The sequence below is a fragment of the Bubalus kerabau genome, chromosome 21, assembly GCF_029407905.1.
Source record: "Bubalus kerabau isolate K-KA32 ecotype Philippines breed swamp buffalo chromosome 21, PCC_UOA_SB_1v2, whole genome shotgun sequence".
NCBI classification, from domain to species: Eukaryota; Metazoa; Chordata; class Mammalia; order Artiodactyla; family Bovidae; genus Bubalus; species Bubalus kerabau.
The window spans coordinates 42,968,865-42,993,755 of record NC_073644.1 but is presented as its reverse complement, the minus strand read 5'-3'; the positions used below and the strand labels follow the sequence as shown (position 1 = coordinate 42,993,755).

General features: G+C 41.8%; 1 protein-coding gene across 7 annotated transcripts in view; it reads right to left on the bottom strand.

The window, feature by feature from the left end:
• The window catches only part of ARHGAP28 (Rho GTPase activating protein 28), a 141,340-nt gene that overhangs the window by 98,894 nt on the left and 17,555 nt on the right, over positions 1-24,891 (bottom strand). The window contains exons 1-2 of one of the 7 annotated variants that reach the window (XM_055559009.1): positions 6,634-6,673; positions 6,114-6,303 (exon numbers count right to left, since the gene is read on the bottom strand). The exons of 4 other annotated variants lie outside the window; for them this stretch is intronic. Coding sequence is in view for 1 of the 3 variants with exons in the window: in XM_055559005.1 (XP_055414980.1) it covers positions 5,473-5,594 (122 nt within the window). In the remaining 2 variants the exon portion in view is untranslated. Of the gene's footprint in view, positions 1-5,472; positions 5,636-6,113; positions 6,460-6,633; positions 6,674-24,891 lie in introns of those variants that run through there. 2 more of the 7 variants (XM_055559007.1, XM_055559005.1) reach the window with 2 other exon arrangements.

Here is a 24,891-nt window from a genome sequence, read left to right as displayed (position 1 = left end):
TTAATTACAAAGTTGATAAGCAGTTCATAACAGTGAGGCTATGTTTCTCCAGACTACCTGCACTCCCTGATACCCGTAAGCATGCACAGTGCTTGTAAAAATGGTGGCTGATATCTGACTGCAAGCAGGAAAAAAATCTGTGTGCTGGCTCGAGTTGGAGACCGTCTCACAATGGCTCTGTGGGAAAAATGCTGTTCCTTGCCAATATTCTGTCTCCACAGATTCACACCTATTTCCTCTGATATTCATGGTTTGAAAAAAATTTTTTAAATCGTGTTCACGAGTTATTCTGAGCTTCTTCAGTAAAATTCGCTGTCATGAAGTTAAAAGACGCTGGCTCCTTGGAAGGAAAGCTGGGACAAACCTGGATGACGTGAAAGTGACAGTGTGAGTTGTTCAGCCCCGTCTGACTCTGCAACCCACAGGCTGCAGCCTGGCCTGCCAGGCCCCTCTGTCCATGGGATTCTCCAGGCAAGAATACTGGAGTAGGTAGCCATTCCTTTCTCCAGGGTATCTTCTCGACCCAGGGACTGAACCCAGATCTTCCTCCTTGCAGGCAGATTCTTTATCATCTGAGCCACAAAGGAGAAGCATCCCTTTGCTGACAAAGGTCTGTATAATCAAAGCTATGGTTTCTCCAGTAGTCATGTATGGATGTGAAAGCTGAACCATAAAGAAGGCTGAGCATCGAAGAACTGATGGTTTCAAATTGTGGTGCTGGAGAAGACTGTTGAGAGTCCCTTGGACAGCAAGGAGATCCAACCAGTCAATCCTAAAAGAAAATGACCCTGAATATTCATTGGAAGGACTGATGCTGAAGCTGAAGCTCCAATACTTTGGCCACCTGATGGGAAGAGCCAACTTCTTGGAAAAGACCCTGATGCTGGGAAAGACTGAAGGTAGGAGGAGAAGAGGGCGACAGAGGGTAAGATGGTTGGATGGCATCACGGACTCAGTGGACATGAGTTTGAGCAAACTCCAGGAGATAGTGGAGGACAGAGGAACCTGGCATGCTGCAGTCCATGGGGCCACAAAGAGTCAGACATGACTTAGCGACTGAAGAAACAACAATGACAGAGATAGCTAGCAGTTATCAGCAGTTACTGTGCAGCAGGCACCACTGAAAGTGCTTTAAAAGGTACTAACTGTTTCAATTCTCCTGACAACCCTATAAGGTAGGTACTACTGTCTGCATTCTACAGATGCGACAGCCAGAGGTTAGGGAGAAACGCCCCTGTGCCCATGATTATATCACTGCCGAGGGGTTCAGTCTGGACAGCACTTAGACGGTCCATACTCAGGGCCTCTGCTCTCCACTACCACGCCACTCTGCTCTCATCAAGTAGAATTCAGTAAGTGCTACGAGTTTTAGACAACTCTTCAGGAACTCAAAGGAAGGAGAAATGACTCCCTGTTTAAGTTCAGGGACGACCTCAAGGAGAACACATGCAGGATTCAGACAGGCAGATAGAGGCATGTGTGAATTCTGGGCTCCAGGTGAACAAAGCCAAAGAGCCAGGGAGGTGCAGAAACAGGACGGGATGGACAAGGACTCCACTGTGGTGAGTGGTGCACCAGAAGGCACAGTGGGAAGACCCTTCAGGTACCCCAGAAAGACACTCTGGGCCTTTAACCACTGGCCATGGAAAGCCTCTAAAGTTTCCCTCAACAAGGTGACATGAGCAGAGACAGTCTTTGGGAAGAGTTATTAGAATTTTTTAAAAGATTAAACCTTTCTTTTTTTTCCTCAGAAAATCATTTTCCTTACTTCTACAAAAGGTTATTTGGGGATAATAATCCCAAAGTCAAGACATTCTCCACTGGGAAGACTGAAGCTCCATTGGGACAAAGGCTAACAGGATGAAACTTAATAGGGATGAGAACGAAGTTCTGCAACTTCAGCTGCACATGTTTAGGATGACTGCTTTCTGGCATGAGTAGATCTCATGCGAAAAAGACAAAGAGATGTTGGCCAAATGGAAGGTCAGTACAAGCCAAGACCATTACATGGACGCCAAGAAAACTACATAATTGAGTCTTGAGTCCCATAGATGTACAGAAAGAAAGGGGAGACAGTTGTCCTGAATGCAGCAGAACTGGAATTCTGCTCTGGGCACCACATGGGAGAAGGATGCTGATGTCCAGGACTAAATTCAGAGCAGGGTGGATGAACAGAGATCATCAAGAAGCCACACCACATGTGGAAATGCTGTGGAAGCACTGGAGACAGGGAGAAAGCTCCAAGGACGCATGTGGTTTTGAATTATGGTGCTGGAGAAGACTCTGGAAAGTCCCTTGGCGACTCCAGTCAATCAAACTCCAGGAGATCCAACCAGTCAATCCTAAAAGAAATCAACCCTGAATATTCATCGGATGGACTGATGCTGAAATTGAAGCTCCCATTCAGACCCTTCTGATACTCTGGAAATTATACTACTTCCTGAAAAAGTTTAGGATGGGATTGTCTAATATTGATGTCTGGGTTCTATTTCACAGATTAGAATGCACTTCGAAGGGACTACAACCTCTTACTGGTAAGGGGTCTCCACAGACTTGCCTAATTTCAAAAGGAGGCTGTGCTTTAGGCCTTTTGTTTTGTCAGAAGGACAAAGAAGAGGAAAGCACAAGCAACAGCAGCAGCAAACAGAGATGGATCAAGTGATAAATCCTGGAATATTTGAACTAAAATACACTTAAATATTCATGCGTGTGTGCGGGCTACGTCACTTCAGTCGTGTCTGACTCCTTGCGACCCTATGGACCATAGTCCGCCAGGCTCCTCTGTCCACGGGATTCTCTAGGAAGAATACTGGAGTGGGTTGCCATTCCTCCTCCAGGGAATCTTCCCATCCCAGAGATCGAACCCAAGTCTCTTAGGTCTCCTGGATTGGCAGGCGGGTTCTTTACCACTAGTGCCACCTGGGAAGCGCAAAATATCCACACCTACTGAATCATTTGAGGTTGTCAAAGAATGAGAGACAACGGATGCATACCATGCTACTACACAGGAAGAATCTTCTGAAGTGCGCACACGCTCTGCTGGCCTCATGACAGTTACAGTTATACTGCTACGAAGCCCCTGGCTGACTATTCCTGTCACTCCCGGGGCTGCCTGACACCAGGCTCTCTAACTACCTTCAGCAGGCAGGGCTGGCATGTGGCTCCTGTCTCCATAACTCCAAGACTCCTTTCCAAGTTTACCGAAGCACTATTTGGGATTAGCATTGCAACTCATGGAACAAGAAGAAAAGCAGGGTGAAAATAACTCTACTATCACCTACTTATTCCAGAAGTTTCAGATAGTTAAATACCATTTCAGTACACAAATAACAGATACTGAACCTTCTGTCCTTTAAAGCAAAATAATGGACTTTTCTTGTCCCAACTAGTGATTGCTGGACTCCTGGAAAGTCTAAAAGAGAACTGCATTTAAGCAGGAGATGTTTTTTACATATCTGATCCCAATTTTACTGCCTATTTTCATAAGAGAAGGAAAAACAGTTGAAGTCTTGTGTTCATTTACTTGTCTATATCTAACAAACGGACAGTGCGTAACAGGGAGCCTCATAGCTCACAGAAACAAGACCTGTTTACCCTGCTCACTTACAAGACCTGAGTCTGTCTGGGACCTGACCTTTGTAAGCTTATTATTAATTTATCACTCCATTGCCTAGCAATGGAAGTCCACCTCAGCACTCACATGGTCTCCATAGTTTTTCCCCCTTCGATGATCCACAGGCTTCTCTAGCACTAAGAAACGAGTCCCTTTCTCGCGATCCTCCGTCCTTCTGTTTAGACAAGCACTTGGGGGCCAGGGTTAGTGCTATTGTCTCTGTCAGTGGTCTCGCCTCCAGGTTGTACGACACCCTCAGAGCGAGCTGAAAGGCTGTTGCGCTCTGTCTCCCAAGACGGCAGTACTCTGCTTCCCCTGTCTTTACTGCAACAATAGTGCGCATCTCGACTGAGCTGCCTTCTCTCCCTGCTTCTGGAAGATTTCCAGGCAGGGTCTGTGTTTACGTCAGCAAGGCTGATTCAGAACACTACCTCTGGGGCTTTAACCAGGCTTTGAAACACATTCCTGCACTCAGCTCAGCTGGGGTCAGTAGGAGGCCTTCCAGTAAATCTGGTACTTCACTTTTTCATTCTGCTTATTGCAGAGGGGCACTGATTTCCTTTTAGCTCATCCTCTAAGCTATGTTATTACCTTTCAGATGATTTCTGCTGGGACATTAGCTGTTAGAGCCTTGCATTATTATGCCCACTGCCTTTAGAATTCCTTATCTGCAAAAACTGTGCTTTCTTGGTAAGCTAAGCGCTGTTGTTGTTCTGTTTTCCATCTGATTTATTTTAAACCTTAGGATCATAAAAATTAAGTCCTTTGTTTATATATTTTCAAATCTAAACAGAAGTCGTATCTTGTTAAATTTGCCTTTGATTAGCACAGTTGCTCTTCAATTCATCCCTGGGCTTAGAGTTTAACCAGGGCCTTACCAAATTTGTAAAGATAGAACACGTATATAGAGGGCAGGGTTGTGATTAGATACAGAACTACAGGGGTTATCACAGAGAAACCATAGAATGTGAAACTGAAAATTATTTATAAATATAAAGCAAATTCCTTATTGCTTCCAAGATTCAAAATTACATAATCCTTATTTAGTAATAGTCATCAAAGCACAAAAATGTAACTTTATTTTCACAAATAAATGAGTGCATCAAGCTATTTCCACAATCCTAGATATCACACTGAAGACTTATCTCCTGTCATGAACCTTGGTTATGCTTACTACCCCCTGAAATCTATGATAAAACTAAAAAGAAATAAACAAAAAACCAGTATTTCAGTTAAGCAGGCTTTCTCACCACATTCTAATCTAAAAAGAAGTCTCAATGAGGCCAAAGTAGACTTTACCTTTGATGACAAAATACACTAGTAAAACAATTTAAAAACAACAAAAAAAACAGACTTGCAAAATATAAAGATGATGCTACTTAAATAAAAAGAACCCAGAACACACTGAAGCAAATGATTCTAATCCGATTCAAAGGAAATGAATTTCAAATAAACAACAAAACCATTGTTCCTGATTCTTCACTTCCCCCCAAAAGACCACACAGAGGACAAGAAAAGGCAGAAAAAGAAAACAGAAGTGCGGTAAGTAGCCTTGACAAGTGGCTGTATGGACAGCAGTGCTCTGCGAGTTAAACAGGAAACGAGGTAAAGAGACCATGGAAATCTTCCTGGGGAGAGCATGCACTCCTGTTTCTTGAAGTAGACCCTCTGCTTGCGTTTAATCAGATGAATTTTTGGTGTTGCGTGTACCCTCTAACTCAGGCATCAATGTCTCAAAGAAGGTGCCTAAGAGAAGAGCAGATGGAGGGTAGGAAAAGATCAGAGGAAATGGACAGAGGCAGTCACACAAACCCCACGCCAGATCAGGGCAGGCACGAAAACGAGAACCCCTTTCTCACCCACATGTCTTCTCTATGGACCAGGCCAAGAGACTCAGCCATTTCCCCTTGGCGTCATTTGCCCCAGCACTGAAATCAGAGGAAAGACTGGTAGCCCTACCAAAGAAATATTTTAATTCCATTAAAGGGTGGAAGAGCTTGCTTGGGTAATGGAGTCTCCCTCAGCAGATGTTTCTAAGATTAGATAAATCATCTGGAAAGATTAGATCAGTTTAAATGCTCCCGCGAAAAAACAGGAACTGGAAGCAAAACCCTCCAAGTCATTCATTTAAGCATCTTTTTCTAAGATCCCATTTTAACTAGTCTTCTCAAATTAGTAACAGGGCGTACCTACTTCCCTTCTATATTTGGGCTTTAGAAACTTACATTCACACCACAACAAAAATTGTGAAAGGTTAAAAAGTTAACAGTTTACTATCACTTAATATTATGCATCATAATCTAATGAAAAAAAAAACTATAAGCCCCACCCATGCATTCACCAAAAAATGGATTTAAAACAAACAAAAAAGTTACAGCAACTGTCTGCTTTCTCCTTGTCTGTTATAAGTGAAAGGGAAAAAAAACAAAAACAAAAACCCAGTCAGCAGAAGGAAGCCTATAGCCCAAAATATTAATTGAGGAAGTGCTCTGAAACTTACCTCTTAGCAGGTTAAGAGGGTCACGAATGCTATCAAGGGAGACGGACGCTCAAAACATCTCTGTGGCCCGGTGTCCTCATGGCCCAGGGGTGAGGAGGCCATCCTTTGGCCCACTGCACCCCGCCACCTACAGAGTTCTGTCTCCCCCTCCACGTGGGAGCCAGGACCTGTCCCGCAGCTGCCTCCAGCTCTGCGGGCCCGAGAAACAAAGGGCTGTGAGGCAGCTTCTCCTCGGAGTGGAGAACAATTCCCAGCGCATGGGAGCTATTTAAAGAGGTGGTGCCTGCGAGACCAATGCTGCCTCGGAGCCTTCCTGTTTGTGTCCCGGCTCACATTTTCATCCATTTCCGAATGAAGACTGCAGAGTGTAATCAGCCCCGAGAAGGCTGAGATTTATGCAAACCCGTGCGGTGTGCAAGGGTGATTTTTAGAAATGGTTTTTCCCTTTCCTTCTCTTCTCCACTAAGTAGACAGGAGGCTTTATTAAAAGCACTTTGAAAGTCAAAAGCAAAACCTGTACCTGTTGTGATCTGGTAAAAGTTGTTCCAACTCCTGAAAGCCTCTTAACCTGAAGTGTAGAAAGGAAAGACTGTGTGGATGATTGATCCAATGTCTATCAAGTAAGAACGCAGAGAAAAACCAAGAGATTCATGGTCAGAAAGCAAGGGTTTGATTCAAAAAACCTTCACCGATTACTAGCTAGCCTTTAGTAAAGAAATGCACCCAATCTTTCTGGGCTTCAGTTTCTTTGTCTGAAGAAACAGGACCGATAACACATGCTTTGTATGTCTGCTTGTGAGAACTGCCTAAGATGACTGGAAAAGACCCCACGCTGGGCTTCGATAAAGTAAGAGCACGTAGTCATTACATCATGGCGCCCAGATGCCCAGTGGCTGTTACAGACATTAGTAGCTGGGTAAAAACAAATAAGCCTGGCAGGCTACAGTCCACGGGGTTGCAAAAGAGTCTGACACACCTCGGTGACTAAACAACAACAACAAAAAGAGTGAATACCTCTCCTCACTTCTCTCCAAAATTATACAAAATATAAACTATACAAAATTATAGAAAATACTGTTTGCCTGTGGGCTGGCTGCCTCCCCACTGGCACCCAGGCTGCCAGAGAGTCAAAGGCTTCACTAGGAATGCTGGTTTTTAACAATAGCCCCAGTACCCAGAACACTTTCCAGATAGTAACATACAATAAATAATTGCTAAATAAACGAATAGATAAATGCAACATTTCAGGCAAAATCAAGCACAAAGCTCTACACATGGTAAGCCTGTAACAAATACATATCACATTAATGAATGTACAGCCACTTTTTTTTTTTTTTAATAGAAAAACATCCCAGGAAAAATGCAGTGTGATAGAATTTTAAGACAAGTTGGAACTCTGAAAAACATTTTAGATAAATGTGACTGTACGTTTTGTTAGATCACCCAGTTCTAAATACATTATTAAGATGGTTCTTGAAGTGAAGTGAAGTTAAAGTGTTAATCGCTCAGTCATGTTGGACTCTACAACTCCATGGACTGTAGCCTGCCAGGTTTCTCTGTCCATGGAATTCTCCAGGCAAGAATACTGGAGTGGGTTGCCATGCCCTTCTCCAGGGGATCTTCTCCACCCAGGGATCAAAGCTGGGTCTCCTGCATCGCAGGCAGATTCTTTACCATCTGAGCCATCAGGGAAACCCACAAACTTCTTACTCATGGAGAAAGGATTTCAAGAATAAACTCAGCTAAACGTTTTCAGCGAATTAATTCATATTGGATACTGTACCTAATATCCACAAACTTCTTATCTCATGGATACTAGTTACAATATCCAACGTGAATTAATTCGCTGAAAAAGTTTAGCTTAATTTGTTCCTAAAATCCTTTCTTGGGCCTGTTTTTGTTCAAAGTGGAAACTTGCTTTCTTTTGTTGCCCTTTAAGTTGGAGCTTGGTGCTGATGGGATTTGAGGAGAACTCATTGATTTTTTTTAAGAGCATTACCCAGACGAGAAGGCTAGAGATGCATGGTCCCTTGTGGCTCTTATGATCTGACTGCTGATGTTTAATATAACATAACAACGTGCCTGGAGACAGGAGAGTCATGGGGACCTGGAACAATAGATTTAGTTTTGAGCCTTAACATTGCTTGAATCCAGGTCAGGCTAGTTCAGGTCACTAGAGACTAAAAATCAATTCTTTGATGGCTGCTCATTAATCCATTATGTGTAAGGAAGAAAGCAACTGGAGTGGATATTTGTTCATTCTATAAAATTACCAGCAGAGGCAAGATCCTGAATCTTAAAAAGATCCTATGAAACGTAATCCCCTCTTTGAAGGGTTTCTCTTGCTTTGCTTAAGAAATAGGACCCCACTTTCAAGTTTCTCTTTCCTTCTCTGCACTCTTTCTGGCTCCTGCTTTATAGAAAGAATAAGAGCTGTCCTACCACAGGTCTTTCCACAAACATTCAAAGCGGAATATCAAGATTTAAAGTTGCTCGCTTTGAATGAAGTCATTTTAGTTCCAAAATATGAGGAAGCATCTCGTGATCACTGATCCTGAAAGTTCTACAGGTTTTGGCCAGCGAAGAAGAATCTCTGAAGAACAGAGAGTCACAACCAAATAAAGACAGAGTTTATTACCTTTAATAACTGTCTGTTCTGTTTTCCTAAGTTAGAATTTTAGACACTGATGATAAGGCTTTCTACATCCCTCCTCCTTCTGCTCTCATGGCGTCCCCCATGCTAGAGGCATTTTTAATTGAGTAATTAAAGATTTAAAGAAAGAAAGAAAGAAAGAAAGCGAAGTCGCTCAGTCGTGCCCAACTCTTTGCAACCCTGTGGATAGTAGCCTGCTCCAATCTCCTCCGTCCATGGGATTTTCAAGGCAAGAGTACTGGAGTGGGTTGCCATTTCCTTCTCCAGGGAATCTTTCCAACCCAGGGATCGAACCCAGGTCTCTCACATTGTAGACAGACGCTTTACCATCTGAGCCACCAAGAAGTTTCTAAATTGACTTTTGACAGCTTCCAGCGACAAGGATTTCTCACCTTACCTGTAGCTTCCAGTCTAATAAATATCAGTCTACGTGGAGCTTGTGAGTTCAACCCCGAGGGTTATCAAGTGAGGCTTAAATGCCTCCAGAAACATGCATGATTGTGGGGAATGGGGGGTGAACTGTGGAAACTACCATCCAGTCCTCAAGTTTCTTCTTCATCTAATGAAGAAAGAACCTCTTTAAGCAACTCTTCGAGAAGTTCTAATACCCTCCCCCTTCCCTGGGGAAGCAGATGTACCCTGCTAGCTGTTTTCTATGAAACAGTTTTATTGTCCTAGTTATTAATACTAACAGACTTAGTCAGGATATCATTGTGTATGGTTAACGAATAAAAAGAAAACTTCAAGTTACTGATTACAGGGTCTCCTTATGCTTATTTCTATCATTATTTGAGACTATATATCTCATTTGAATAAATATTTATCTAATGTTACAGAAAGCACAAAAATCAATCTGGTAATGGACAAGAATTTATAGGCATGACTAACAGGAGCAAATATCTCAGAACACATTATCTCAAAGAATAGCATTACTAGGTATAATAAACTGGACAACAGAACAATAATGAATATTTCCTTTCTGCCATCTGTTGTTTTATAGGATAGCACATCTCCTGCCAGCTGACTCAAATGAGTAAAACAAAGTCACATTGAAAGATTAATCTTATTGATAAGGATGCATTTTGATGGCAATTAATTCTAAGAGGTTAGGGCTACTTCTTTTCCAAAATGAGGAACGAAGAAGATAGTATTTCTCCCTCTTTTCCTCCCTCTCAACTGGCTGTGGGGTAAGAGCTCCGTTAAACGCTTTGAAGACATGAGGTTCTTATCCTCTATCAATTCACGAACTGGTGAGACAGGTACAGAAACTTCAAGTACAAGGTACTAGGTAGTAAAAGAGAAAGGATCACCAAAGGTCAAGAGTGCAAGGCAGGAGACCAGAAGGACACAGGGTCAAGGGCTTTGTCATTTCCAAGCTGCTTGATCTTCCAGAAACTTCATCCCTCTAAGCCTCACTTTCCTCATGGGTAAAACAGAGATCATACTAGTATCTGCTTCCCAGGGCTCTGATGAAAATTAAATGAATTTATGAATTCATTTCACAGCCTATGTGGCAGCTGAGCCTGTGGACTGAGTGTACGACTTTGGGGGAAGGATGTCTGAACAGTACAGTTCTATGACTTCCACATTTTAGGACAAAGGGCATGCCCAAGGACAAAGAGAGAGATTTTTTGAAGATAAAAAGCTAAATAAATTCATAAGAAGACCCTGACAATCTTAAATGTGCATTCAATGAAACAAAAGGCTTCAAAATATTTGAAGTAAAAACTCTTAGAACGGAAATCCCAGTAACAGTTGAAGAGTTCAATACTCAACACTCAGCAACAACACACAGAATAAGACAGAAAATCAAGAAAAAGAGAAGACTTAAATAGCATCAACCAAATCAACTTAATGGATATTTTTAGAATACTCTTACCCAAAAGAGCAGAATATATAGTCTCTTTAAGTTCACAGGGAGTATCACTGAGATAAATCATATGCCAAATCACAAAACAAAGCTTTATAAATTCTGAAGGATTGAACTCATACAAAGTATGTTTTCTGATGACAAAGGAAGTCATTTAGAAATCAGAAAATAAAAATATCTAGAAAATTCCTGAATATTGAAAGTTAAAGGACACACTTTTTTAAAACCCATATATCAAAGAAGAAATCCCAAGGGAAATCAGAAAATATTTTTAACTGAATAATAAGAAAACTATGACATATCAATATTAGTAGGATACTGCTAAAGCAATCCTTAGAGGGTATTTTATAGCATTAAATGGTTATTAAAATGGAAGAAAGGTCTATAATGAATGACCTAAACTTCTATCTTAGTAAGCTAGTAAAAGAAGAACAAATTAAGCCCAAAATAAATCAAAGAAATAATTGAGATAAGAACTAACAAAAATTAATGCAAGAAAGATTAAACAGATGAAAGATAGAAAAAAATTATTTAAAAGCTAGGTTTGGGAAAAGATGAACAGAAATGGTAAATCTGTAGCTATTTTATCAAGAAGAGAGAAGAAAAAAATTAGCAGTGTTAGGAAAGAAAAAGAGGATGGCCCTAAAAATCCTCAAGATAGAAAATGGATATTAATGGCATACTATAAACAACTATGGGTTTCCACAGTGGCTCAGTACTAAAGAAACCTCCTGCAAGGCAGGAGACACAAGTTTGATCCCTGGGTCAGAAAGAGCCCCTGGAGGAAGGCATAGCAACCCACTCCAGTATTCTTGCCTGGAAAAATCCCATTGACAGACGAGCCTGGTGGGGTCACAAAAGAGTCAGACACAACTGAGAGACTAAACAACAACAACAATAAGCAACTATAACCCAAGAGATTCAACAACTTACATGCAATGGACAAATTCCTTGAAAGACACAAACTACGAAAATTGTCAGCAGAAGAAATGGAACCTACCTATATTCATGCTGAATACTGACTGATGATTTCATTGTACTTTTCACGCAGCACTAATTTATTCACAGATAAATGAAAACTAGCCTCACCAGTGTGATAACCTCAGCTTCAAAAGTTCTTATGCCAATGAAAATTAAAAACCTGAAATAGACTGCATGGTTACAGATACAGCAGGAAGGGAAAATGAAGGGTGAATGAATACAGCCAAAGTCATAGCACTTGCATAATTAGAGCAAAATTATTATTATTTAATACTCTTTATTACAAGTAGGTTTTAAAATAAGTTTTAGTGTGTGTCTAGATCTCAACCCATCTCTTTTTCGGAATTAAAAAGCTTGGAAGTGAAAGTATAGCTTCTGTCACAACACAAATGGTCCTGAGTAGATGCCTAGGAAGGAAAGAAGCAAGGTGACTGACAGGAGGAAGTGTGTTTTGAGTCCAGGAGAGCAAACAGTTCTTGTTTGCTGCAAACCGTGAACAGCCAGCTTTGACTATTAGGAGCTATGTGCCAATGATTACTAACTCAACTGCATAGTGAGGGCAGGAAGTCACAGGATGACTGTTGCTTTTATGCTGTACTTCTATTAAAACTTGATTTTATTGCCCATTTCCAATAGCTCTTGGGCTTGGGTGGTAAACGACAGCCTTTTAGTAATTCTGCAAAGGATGCAGCTGGTGAGAAAAATGTAATCACATATGTATCCAACACGGAAGAACAAATAAAAACAAAACACGATTCTCTACTTACAAGTCAAACAAGTTATGTGCCTTACCTAAGAGGTTGTCTTTAAATTCTAATCATTGGTGATCATTAATAAATGAAACACTTTAGTTTTCTCAAGTGTTTATATTTCTTATATTGAGAAGTCAAACAATAGGCTAGACTTTTCATAGGAGATATGTACAATCAAGATGTCATGCAGGCTTATACATACATTGTGTCATAAACTACTGTGATTAAAATAAAAATATTATTATTGTGTATGATATAAAGACAAAAAAAAAAAAAAAAAGATGTCATGCAGGCTTAAAATACTGATAACAATAATAAAACGCTTTAGGTGTTTGCTAGGATCTGATTAGGTATTTTAAGTGCTTTACATGTACTAGCTAATCTCATCCTCTGTACCACCCAATGAGACTGAACTACTACTTCCATCATTTTATAGATCAAAAAATAGAACCGCAGAGAGGTTATGTAACCTGCCCAGGACTGCACAGCTAGGCTCTGATGCTGCAAAAACTGAAGGATAATTTTCCAATGCACCAGTTACTACCTCTGCTTTCACATTACAGGGATTAACATTTTTACAAGTTTGTTTTTTTTTTACTTCTGGGAATGACAATTTTTGCCTGTATGGTTTTACCTTGAATCAGGAAAAATACGGTATGAGGAAACAGTACTACCATACAGGTCTGTGAGCTTCTCATTAGCAGGCCATTTGCTGGGATGAAGAGCATTTTCAATAACACAGCAGCACACTCCCAAGGCAGCAAGCCCATCTGTGAACAGTGCAGGGAGGAGGTGTTAACATTAAAAGGCAAGCAAGGTGGAGCTGAGACCAGCGCAGCTCCCTGTCTTCCCTGACCCAGAGGACAAAGAAACCAATTCAGTCTCAAAAGCAAAACTTAATGAACCCCCACATCTTGGAATGAGCAAAGGATGTGACATCTGTCTACAGAAACTTGTCTTGGAAACTCGATCTGTAAGACAAGAAAAATCGTACTTGCTCAAGTATTCTCTTTGAGTAGAAGACCTACAAGGAAGATGCAATCACTAGCTGATGTTTACATGACTTCCGGAAGGGAAAGGGAAAACACTGAACATTTATCGAGCCCCCAGGTTGAGCCAAACACTGTTATGTCATTCCCATTTCACCTGATTAAATCTTGACAGTTGTATCCAGAAGGTATTATTCTCCCCATTCCTAAGGTCTAGAAAAACTGAGGACAAAAGAGGTTATATGAAGTGCAAGCAATAGACGTTAGAGAAAATTCTGTACCTCAAACCAGAGACTAGAGTATAGTTCAGCAGGTAAAGAATCTGCCTGCAATACAGGAGACACAGGTTCCATCTCTTGGTTGGGAAAATCCCCTGGAGTAGGAAATAGCAACCCACCCCAGTATTCCTGCCTGGAGAATTCCATGGACAGAGGAGCCTGGCAGGCTATGGTCCATTGTGTTGCAAAGAGTTGGACATGACTGAAGCAATTTAGCACACGATTTAGCAAGATTAAGAAATTAACTCATATATAAATCTTACTGTGTGGCATTGTTCTAAGGTCTTTGCTTACAGTGATGTCTTTAATCCTCATGATAAGTCTATGAGATTAATTCTGCTATTAATATTATCCCCAGTGAGGAAACTGAGCAACTGAACAGCTAAATAACTGGCCAAAGTCAGTAGCAGAGCTAGAAAAACGCTCTTCAACACTAATTTGGTTCTTTTAAAGCTAACAGAGGGGAATTCCCTGAAGGTCTAGTGGTCTAGAGGTCTCCATGCTCTCTCTTTCAGGGCTTATGGGTTTGCTTGCAGATCAGGGACCTAAGATCGAGCAATATGGGATAAATAAAAACCTGGACCTCTCTAGGTTCAGGATGCCTCAGCCCTCTTCAGGATGAGAGTCACTTCATCACTGGGACTTCAGTTTAAAAATTAACCTTTTGGTGTCTTTCTGCATTCTTGCCTACAAAAATAAAGTCTGCTCAGCAGATTAATTGAATAAATAAAATGAAAGAAGTCCACTTTAAAAAAAAAAAAAACACTAACAGAGTTGATCATTTCAATACTGGAGAGGCTGAAAGTGAAACTGGCATAGGACCAAAATGGCCCAATTCCTTTGTAACCAATATATGAACCCCAATAATTGAGATATATAGTAATTTAACTGATTTTTGTGTTTCTTGATAATACAGGCAAACTACTTAAATGTTATCCCAGAATGATATTCATCTTAGAAAACACAGGATGCATTTCAGAGCATCTGGGCTCAGGCATAGGATGACCATATGTGCTGGCTTGTTTAGAAAAATCCCAGTTTATACATGTTGTAAACAGTGAAAGACTTTATTTTTCTTGTGCTCCAAATTCACCGCGGACAGTGAGTGCAGCCATGAAATTAAAAGACGCTTGCTCCTTGGAAGAAAAGCTATGACAAACCTAGACAGCGTATTAAAAAGCAGAGACGTCACTTTGCTGACAAAGGTCCGTATGGTTGAAGCTGGTACTGGTTTTTCCTGTAGTCGTGTATAGATGTGAGAGTTGGCCCATAAAGAAGGTTAAGCACCAAAAGAATTGATGCTTTCAAACTGTGGTGCTGGAGAAGACTCTTGAGAATCCCTTGGACTGCAACAAGATCAAACCAGTCAATCCTAAAGGAAATCAACCCTGATTATTCATTAGAAGGACTTATGACCAACCTAGATAGCATATTAAAAAGAAGAGACATTACTTTGCCAACAAAGGTCCATCTAGTCAAGGCTATCGTTTTTCCAGTGGTCATGTACGGATGTCAGAGGTGGTCTATAAAGAAAGCTGAGGGCCTAAGAATTGATGCTTTTGAACTGTGGTGTTGGAGAAGACTCTTGAGAGTCCCTTGAACTGCAAGGAGATCCAACCAGTCCATCGTAAAGGAGATCAGTCCTGGGTGTTCATTGGAAGGACTGATATTGAAGCTGAAACTCCAATACTTTGGCCACCTGATGCGAAGAGCTGACTCATTTGAAAAGACCCTGATGCTGGGAAAGATTGAGGGCAGGAGGAGAAGGGGACGACAGAGGATGAGATGGTTGGATGGCATCACCGACTCGATGGACATGGGTTTGGGTGAACTCTGGGAGTTGGTGATGGACAGGGAGGCCTGGCATGCTGCAGTTGGTGGGGTTGCAAAGAGTCGGACATGACTGAGTGACTGAACTGAACTGAACTGATGCTGAAGATGAAGCTCCAATACTTTGGCCACCTGATGCGAAGAGCCAGCTCATTGGAAAAGACCCTGATACTGGGAAAGATAGTAGGCAGGAAGAGAAGGAGATGACAAAGGATGAGATGGCTGGATGGCATTATGGACTCAATGGACAGGAGTTTGAGCAAGCTCAGGGAGATGGTGAAGGACAGGGAAGCCTGGAGTGGCACAGTCCATGGGTTCGCAAAGGGTCGGACACGACTGAGCAACTGCTTTTCAGACATGATCGGAGAGCACTTGCTTTCACTTTCAAAAGTGTCCCATTGTCAAAAGTGACAATAAAGCGTATAAGTCATCTCACTTAGGCACAACCAGTGCAAATGGCACAAGTCAAACTGCACAAGATTCAGAGCCAATCTTCTTTTCATATAATTTTCAAGTCATTTTTTTTAGCAACTCCAGAAGCTATTGGTCTAGGCCAACAACAACCAGCCCTTGGTTCAGTGTTCACTGTTAGTACTGACTCTTTTATCTTTATGTACATTTTTGTTTGTTTCTTTTATGGTCCCATCTCCATGCTTTCTATTTAACAATAATTTTCCACTTAGTTTTTCCTACCAATAAAATTAATTAGGATTACTGATTAACTCTAAAACTTCTAAAAGGCAAAACCAATACAAAACAAACACCCTCCTTCCCCAATTCAAAACATACATAATTTTAGAACTTTCTGGGCACCTAAAGCCACGTAGCATTGTCTCTATAAACGCTAGTTTAACATCATATATGCTCGCAAAAGAGAGAGTTCTACTGACCTTTCTGTCTCAAGCATTTTATAGAGTTGGTACATCACCACAGGAATTTCAAATGATCTCACATTCACCTTCTGAGAATCAGAATCTGTATGAAAACTGTTCTGTGTTGCACCTGCTTTAAACAATTCTGATTCTTTCATCTCCTCATCTGAAAACCTGTCATTTTTTACCATCATCAGCTCAGTAGTCCTCTTCCCCATTTCTCTTTTTTTCTGCTTTTCCTACCTTCAAACACTTCATTTCCCTCTGGCCCTTTGGCCAAGTCGCTGTCTTTCCTCCTCCAATACTTTCCAGTCTATGACAACCACTCAAATGACACTTGTGTCCTTAAGGATTCCATTGTCACTTTTAAGAAACAAGTAGCTCTTCAGTTTCACTCTCTGACACTGTGCTTCCAGTAACACCCCCAACTCGGCAATTGCCTTAGTAGGCCTATGCTGTCTCCTTATCACTTTATAATTCTTCTGAAAAATTACTTACCTTTGGACTCCTGGCCTCTCTATATTTGGATCAAAATTATCCACTCAGATAGAGCCTCCTTGGGAAACAGCTGACAATAAAGCTTCCCAGCTCCTGGCCTTCACTCACCTTATTGTTTATGAAGATCCTTGGGCAACTGGGATCTTCAGAAAGAAGGGAGAAGATCCCTGCCCTCCATTCATAGAAGATCGGTTTACGTGTCCTGAAGCACTGGACGGCACTGCTTTACTCTAACCTCGGTCCACACAGTCACTGATGCTGGAAGGTACAGTCACAACTAGTCACCATGGAGCCAATGGAAAGTTGCTCTATGCCAGCGTGAATCAGGATGACGGAGACAACAGCCTACCATGCCCTGCTTAGGGACTTACACATCTTGACGGTATTCTCTCTTTCTGAGCCAGCACGGGTTCTTTAGATCTTAGCATTTAAATTCACCTTGATTATGATACCCAATACTGAAACATATTCATCTTAATTTCCACTAAATGGCCTCAAATATCCAAAGAGGTTTAATCTCACCATGATGATGTATCATTAGAGGTTTCCCTATAAAAGTTGGATGTGTGGTATCTTTTGGGGAGAAATTGCTGTAAGGTTTGAAGATCACATTTAATAGAAGTGAATTTCATTAAAGATGTAAGGAAAGTAATTACAGCTTCAGAGTCACATGGTCAAAGACAAATTATACATTCCATTCTATAATAATGTTTTAAACAGACATTTCTTCCTAACTATCTGTTACCTTGCTCCTTCACGACAATGGTCTTATTTGTGATAAGTAGATATCCAGAACAGAGCTGGAGTCCTTGCAAACAGAGAATCAATTGTATGGCGTATTTTAGAGCTACTGAGGTGATACTTAAGCACCTGTTCACTAACATGTAAACCAGAATTTGACCAAATCTTGATCATGAAAAACGAGTACGTCTCTGTGTGTCAGCTTTACTATTAACACTCCTACAGGAATTTCAGCAAACTCTTGGTCTTTTATGGACAGAGATAGTATTCACCAAGACAAAAATCGGTATGCTTGGGGTGAAATGTTTCTGACTAGACTCAGAAACATGCAGAAGACACAGCTCCAGGAAGACCATCAGAATTCAAGCTTTAAAACAACAACAAAAAGAAGACACCTCAAATCATTCCACTTCATTTCTCCAAATGTTATCCTTTCAATTGTCTTAAAAACATTCCTTTTACTAAAAGTAATTTTTAAAGATCACTCTCTAACTAAACCACATACTATTGCACATATTCTATTCTTCCAACTAGGGGCTGCATTTACTGAATAAGCTGAAAATTCACAGTGTGATCCAGAGTGAATCGTAGGACTGCGTTACCCGTAAGAATCACAAATAAACACAAGGGACAGAGAAGAAAAAAAGGAACTCGACTTCAATTTGGTCTCACTGAAAACACGATACTTGCTCTTCCTGTCACTTTACATTAGATAGAACAGAAATGTCCAAACAAAATTTTTGAAAGGCTAATCTGAAGATTTATTTTTAATTAGACACAAGCAGTGACTCTCACATCAAATTGATTTCTTACTTTAACCTTTTACAACTGCGATACTGTATTGAAAGTATGCAGAAACATTTAATAATTTCTTTCAAGGACACTTTCCTTTAAAAAAAAAAAAAAACTACGACATCAGCCCTCAGGTACCATTTCACACTGGGCACTTGGGTGGCCACAAAACTCTTATTTCTCTGCGCCCTCCCAAATTACAGCCTCGATGCAGAATCGCTTGACTAATTCTGTAAGATACAAAAGCTACTGATTTATTAAGAGAGGCCTGAGGCTCTATTTTTACTTCACCCAACACTCCTATGCATACTGCTTATCACAACAATAGAAAAAATCATCCTCTGTCAGTGAGTCAAAGACAAAGCAGACAGAATGATTATGCGCATATAAAGAGGGAAAAATAAATGCTCATCCTGGTAGGATGCTATTGAGGCACCTCGCAGGAGCCTGCCCTCTGCGTGCCTGAATTGTGGCCAAGATGATCAAGACGTGCTGGGAGGAAGAAGCCAAGGCGTGGTCGCCTGTCCATGCTCCTCCACTGAGGAGGCAGAGCCTGGGAGTCACCATGCTGCAATTCCAGCTAAGAACTGGCCTGACACTGGGTGAGGAGTTTCCAGAGCCCACCACACAGGGTCCCTTCTGTTTAGACAACATCCTCATGGTGCAGGAGCTGGAGGGGGCTCGGTAACTGGCCCTACTGAGCCGGGAATCTGTGTTACACTGCACGAAGTCTGTGTTCACTGAAGACACGAATGGTCTCAGACGCAGAGAGAAAAGACTGTGAGAGACACAGGATCAGTGGGCATGCGTGCTAAGTCATCAGTAGCGTCTGAATCTTTGTGACCCCATAGACTGTAGCCCGCCAGGCTCCTCTGTCCATGGGATTCTCCAGGCAAGAATACTAGAGTGGGTTGCCACGCCCTCCTCCAGGGGATCTTCCCGACCCAACGATTGAACCGGAGTCTCTTAAGTCGCCTGCGTTGGTAGGCAGTCTTTACCACTCGTGCCCTCTAGGAAGCTCAGAGACAGGATCAGAAGCAAGCTCAAATTTGAAAGTTAAGCTCTAAGCCTTGGTTCACCTGTGATACCAGTGATGCAACCAGAACAAATAAGAAGGTCTGTTTCACTTCACTGTCTGATTTTGGGTCTGGGCTGTGCTGTGCTTAGTCGCTCAGTCCTGTCCAACTCTTTGTGATCTCACACACTGTAGCTGCTTGGCTCCTCTGTCCATGATGATACTCCAGGCAAGAATACTGGAGTGGGTGCCATGCCCTGCTCCAGTGGATCTTTCCAACCCAGGGATCGAACCCATGTCTCCCACATTGCAGGTGGATTCTTCAGTCTGAGCCACCAGGGAAGCTTGAATTTGGGTCTAAGGACCTGATAATTTATAAAACTCACATTCTTTTGAGACAGTTTCAGAAACTGTGGTTATTCAATTCAGTAGGGGAAAGAATTCCATTTGGCCCCACTCACGTTTTCCTCTCAGAACAGAAATGAGGATTAGTAAAAAGCACGGCTGCGTAGAATGCTCATCAGTCTACCAAGGGAGAATGGGCACTGGCCAGTTTGTAAAGGGAGTTAAAATTAAATTCTTAATACAATTTAACATCAATTAAATGCGTGTAATGAGAATGACCACCCTGAAAATTAATCTATTTAACAGTTAAAGTACAATCAAATTAGTCTGTTCTACAAATGTAGTGCTCCTTCCTTTCTAATTAATCACTATTTTATGAAGTTGGACTTCCCAGACGCCTGGAATTCTTTAAAAGATTTGTAGGCATGTCTTCAAAATGGGGTGGGGGGGCGGGGGTGGAATTTCCATGGTGGTCCAGCGCCTTCCAATCAGGGGGTGCAGGTTCGATCCCTGGTAGGGGTTGCTGAAATCCCCCATGCCTTGTGGCCAAAAATCTAAAACTTAAAGAACAGAAGCAATATTGCAGCAAATTCAATAAAGACTTTAAAAATGGTCCACATTAAAAAAAAAAAAATGAGCTTTGCTATTTGCTATTTGTTATAGTAGAAAAATTGGTTTCTTGTCTTAGTAACTGCCAATTAACTTCATAACTCTAGATAATTCCAAGGAAAGGAAAGCCATCTGAAATCAGAAAGGAAAACGACATGCCAGGTATCTCGGTTTACACCATCGCAGAGACAGCTCTATTGTTTTCTCTGTACTTTGGCCACCACTGCCCCTGCAGGGTCTGGCAGGGCCATCTCCAGGCGGGCACACCAGGAGAGAACCAGGAGATCCTTTAGACACCCCAGTAAAGTATGTGTGAACCCATCGATTCGAAGTTTTCTTGTTGACTCAGCTGGCAGGGCTCATTTTGCTTTCAACATCCCAGCGCCAACAATCTCAATTTTTGTGTATGTTCCTCATGGCCATCATTTCCCAGTGTTTAAAATTATATCCTCTAATATCCTGTGAATCATCCCTGGTTATGGGTCCTATATTAGACGCTGCATTTTCACTAAAGGAGACACGTTATGTCCAAGAACGACTGCCTCAAATGAGGTCATGGACACTCTCGTTTTACAGTATGAAAAACAAAAGGCACTTCCTTTTTCTTTCGCGTCCCAGGGATTTTTTTTTTTTTCCCTTTACAAGAGAGAAAACCTAACAAAGTGAAAGCATAAGCAACTGGTCATGTGGAACCTGACCCTGATTAGCATTTCTTGGTGCGTCTTCAGTGTTTCATTTTCTCTTTCTCATTGTGAGAAACTGCCTTCTGTGTAAAATTTAAAACTAGAGTTGATTATCTTACTTTCTAGTTTGGGGAGAAAAAAAATCATATATGGCCCCATCCACTCCACTTCATAGGCGTCTATGGGGCATGCTGCTGGGCAGTGAGAAGGCAGGGACGCGCGGGGGCTCCAGCGCGCAGGGGGCGGCACACACTGGGGGCAGCTACAGAGCAGTCACGGCATCTTTATCATCGGGAATAATGACTGGAGGGCAGCACAGGCCCCGCATTCACCAGGAGCACGACGGATAGAAACTGGATACAGACTGGAGGGGAAGGAAGAGGAAAAGGCATTAGTGCAGATTTTTCTAGACAACACAAGCTGTGGCCCAGCCCCCAGGGATGGCAGGACTGAAGCCGCTGAGATGGGGAGGAGGCTCTTCAGGTAAGGGAACGAGGGTGTGTAGAAAGCAGGCAGAGAATGCAGGTGAAGAAGCACAGGCTTTGCTATATTTATTGTGTGTGTGTGTGTGTATGTGTGTGCACACGCATACGTGTGCTCAGTCACCCAATCGTGTCCGACTCTTTGTGACCCCATAGATTGTAGCCCACCAGGCTCCTCTGTCCATGGGGTTCTCCAGGCAAGAAGACTGGAATGGGCATATTCCAGGGGATCTTCCCCAGCCAGGGATTGAACCCACGTCTCTTGTATCTCCTGCACTGACAGGTGGGGTTTTTTTGCCACTGCGCCACCCAGGAAGTCCAGGATATGTGTATTTTACCACAATTAAAAAAAAAGCAGCAGCAGCATGGGTTTTGGAGTGAGGCTGCTCTACTTCACTGGGGCAAATTACTTACCTTCTGCATCTGTTTCTAAACCTACAAAATGAGAGGCAAAACAGTACCTACTTCCTGGGTGTAAACCCCCCAGGGTTTAAACCCTGGGAGTGAAACCTTTCACTGGGACAAATTACTTACCTTCTGCATCCGTTTCTAAACCTGCAAAATGAGAGCCGAAACAGTACCTACTTCCTGGGAGTGAAACCCCCAGGGTTTCTGCCAGTGCCAGAAAGCACTGGCAGCCGAGCTGGCTTTATAGGAAGTGCCCAGAGATGGGTGAGGGCATGGTATCTTCATGGGCTGGAGAGTTTAAGCTGTCTCCTCCTACAGAGAAGTCCAGGAGACAGAAGAAGAAAGCCAGGAAAGAGAATTGAGCCGAAGGCCATTGTTTTGAAAATACATTTTTTCTTTTTCTTATTGTGTATATACATGAGGCCATGGTTATTAACTAATTATAATCATTTCACAATGTATGTAATCATTTCACACAGTCAGATAACTATGCTGACACTCTCTCTATATACAGAGCTATATGTTGATAATATCTCAAAAGAACTAGAAAAAAAGTTATTTAAAATTTTTTAAAGAAACCACATTTTGAAGGTAGCACTTTTTCCTTTCTGAGGTCCTCACTGAACTTTAAATGAGCACCAAGGGTATATCCGTGAAGCTACCTAAACTTGACAATATGAGAAAATCTGTTGGTGCAAAATAATTACATCTTCCGGTGTTAAAATACTTTTTTTCGAAGGACACACTAACCACACTGCATTAAATGTGCCTTCTGTCCCACAACCTGAGAAGGGCTGCAGTCCTAAATCAGCGGATGCCACACATCCCACCAACACCAGTGTCTGGTTACACACACGTCATCTGACAGTCTGTGGACAGAGGAGTGTCCTGTTGGAATACCGCATGTTCTATGGAAAGGAACAACAAGACAATATGAGAAGATGTAACGAGTCCTTCCCATAAAAAATGGCAGAGAAACGTTAGAATATGGGGGACTTGAGCTGCTTAATATCTGTTTCCTCACTGGAAAAATAAGGTTAGATGTTTTCTAAGGACTCTTGGGACCTCAAATATGATATAAACTGCTTGATGAAATCAAACTGATTACATACAATCAGGCTGTATGTAATCAAGGCACAATATAAAACCCTGTATAAGGAGAAATATCTGTCCAGTCCAGAATTCTGTCAGACAGCACCGCCAGGGAATCATTGTAGGCGAGAGCAGTATCTGTTTGGCTCCTTCATTTCTAACTACCCTATAAAGACATGTTACTAATTTGCAACTCCTAACTTCAGCTCACCTTTCCTGAATCTATTTCCACTGTGGTACAGCTACTGAATAGATAATGTGCAAACAGATCAGGTCAGTTGTTTGCTCTAATTAGCTTTCAGCTCAAACTTTTTCTCCTTGTGGTTACAATTATATTGGCCAGAGATGGACCAGAAGCTTTAACTCCAATCTCAGAAATGCTTCATTGGCATAAGCAAACATCTTCCTGTCTGTCTTGGCACACAAGACTAGGGACCAGCAGTCTCAAGTGCAGAGCACACACCTGCACAGGGATCCAAGAAAAGCACTAGAAACACCCAGAAAACTCCCATTCAGGACACGGGGCTTGGACTGTGGGAATGAGGGTCCAAAAAAAGCCCAAACAACAATTTCCCTCATCTTGCTATTAGAAAACAGTTATAAATCCCCGCCCCCCACATGTGCAATACTGAAAGATTTCTGCTCCCTCTAAACCTTCCTTGAGAAGTGGCTAAAACGCAGTACTTTTGTTAGATGCTGCCTGCCAACGTTTTCAGCCCTGAGAACAGAAACACCCTTTTCATACAGGGATTATTCCATAAGCTCAAGAACTCCCAGCTTCTGCCCCACCGACTTTCTCACACCAGCCGGAAATGCCCAAGTCCAGATACTGGCCATCGTGACCAGGCCACCTGGAAGTGTCCTGCCTGGGGGGACACACACAGAACAGCAGGCATTCTAGCTGTTTTTATACTGAACTTGTCTGCACTTGTTCAGAGTTCATCTCTAGGTCCTGGGAAACACACTTGCTATCATGAGTGCTCTCTCCAGGTATATGAGGTCTCTCCAGGTCGTGCTAGCTACATGTGTAAAGATATCCTGGATGGAAGCAGAGAGGAAATTTTGAATAATCTGACCAACATCTTCTTAACTTGTGGTCCATGAACCATCTGAAAAATGCATGCAAACTTGCACAGCATACACATGTGTACTTTTCATAGAGGTCACTGGTTTTTATTAGCATCTCAAAGAGCTCTAGGACTTGAAAAAGCTAAGAATTACATGATAAAAAAAGAACCCTTCTTGTTTTGATATGTAAAAATATCACTCAGGTCCCCATGCTAGAGATATCAAGAAAACATAAAGTACAGCACCTTTGGTTCTCATTTGTATATCTTTGAGCAATTAATTTTAAATTAAAAGATAGCATCTGCCATGCATGCTGTTTGTGAAGTTATCTTCTTTCAGTACTTCATCAAATAATTTTGACAATACAATTTGTAATTTGGCTTTAAATAAATTCATCCTCTCACACACACACACATACACACAAAGATAGCCTATACATAAAATAGTTCCCCAAAATAGGTATTGATGCAGTAAATGGTTCATTTAATTGGATACTTGCTAAAACTGAGGTCTAATCCCACTTGGGTATGTGGAGAATTCTATTCTAGGGGTAGCATAATTCCAGGAAGATGGAAAACCTGTAACTGGATCTCATCTACCACCTTCCGAAAACAAATAGGGGTGCATTCCATTGGCCCAGCAGCCGCAGGCTTAACTGCAGCTGACCAAGTTTGAGACGACCTACAAAATCTGCTCTGTTATTAGCAACATTCTTGCCTTCATGGAATTACCAGAATGCATGTGATAGTCAGGGTTTCATTAGTGTTGAGCTAGTCTTCTCCCCACCTGCCTGTATCCCTCTGGTGCACAATGCTAGGAA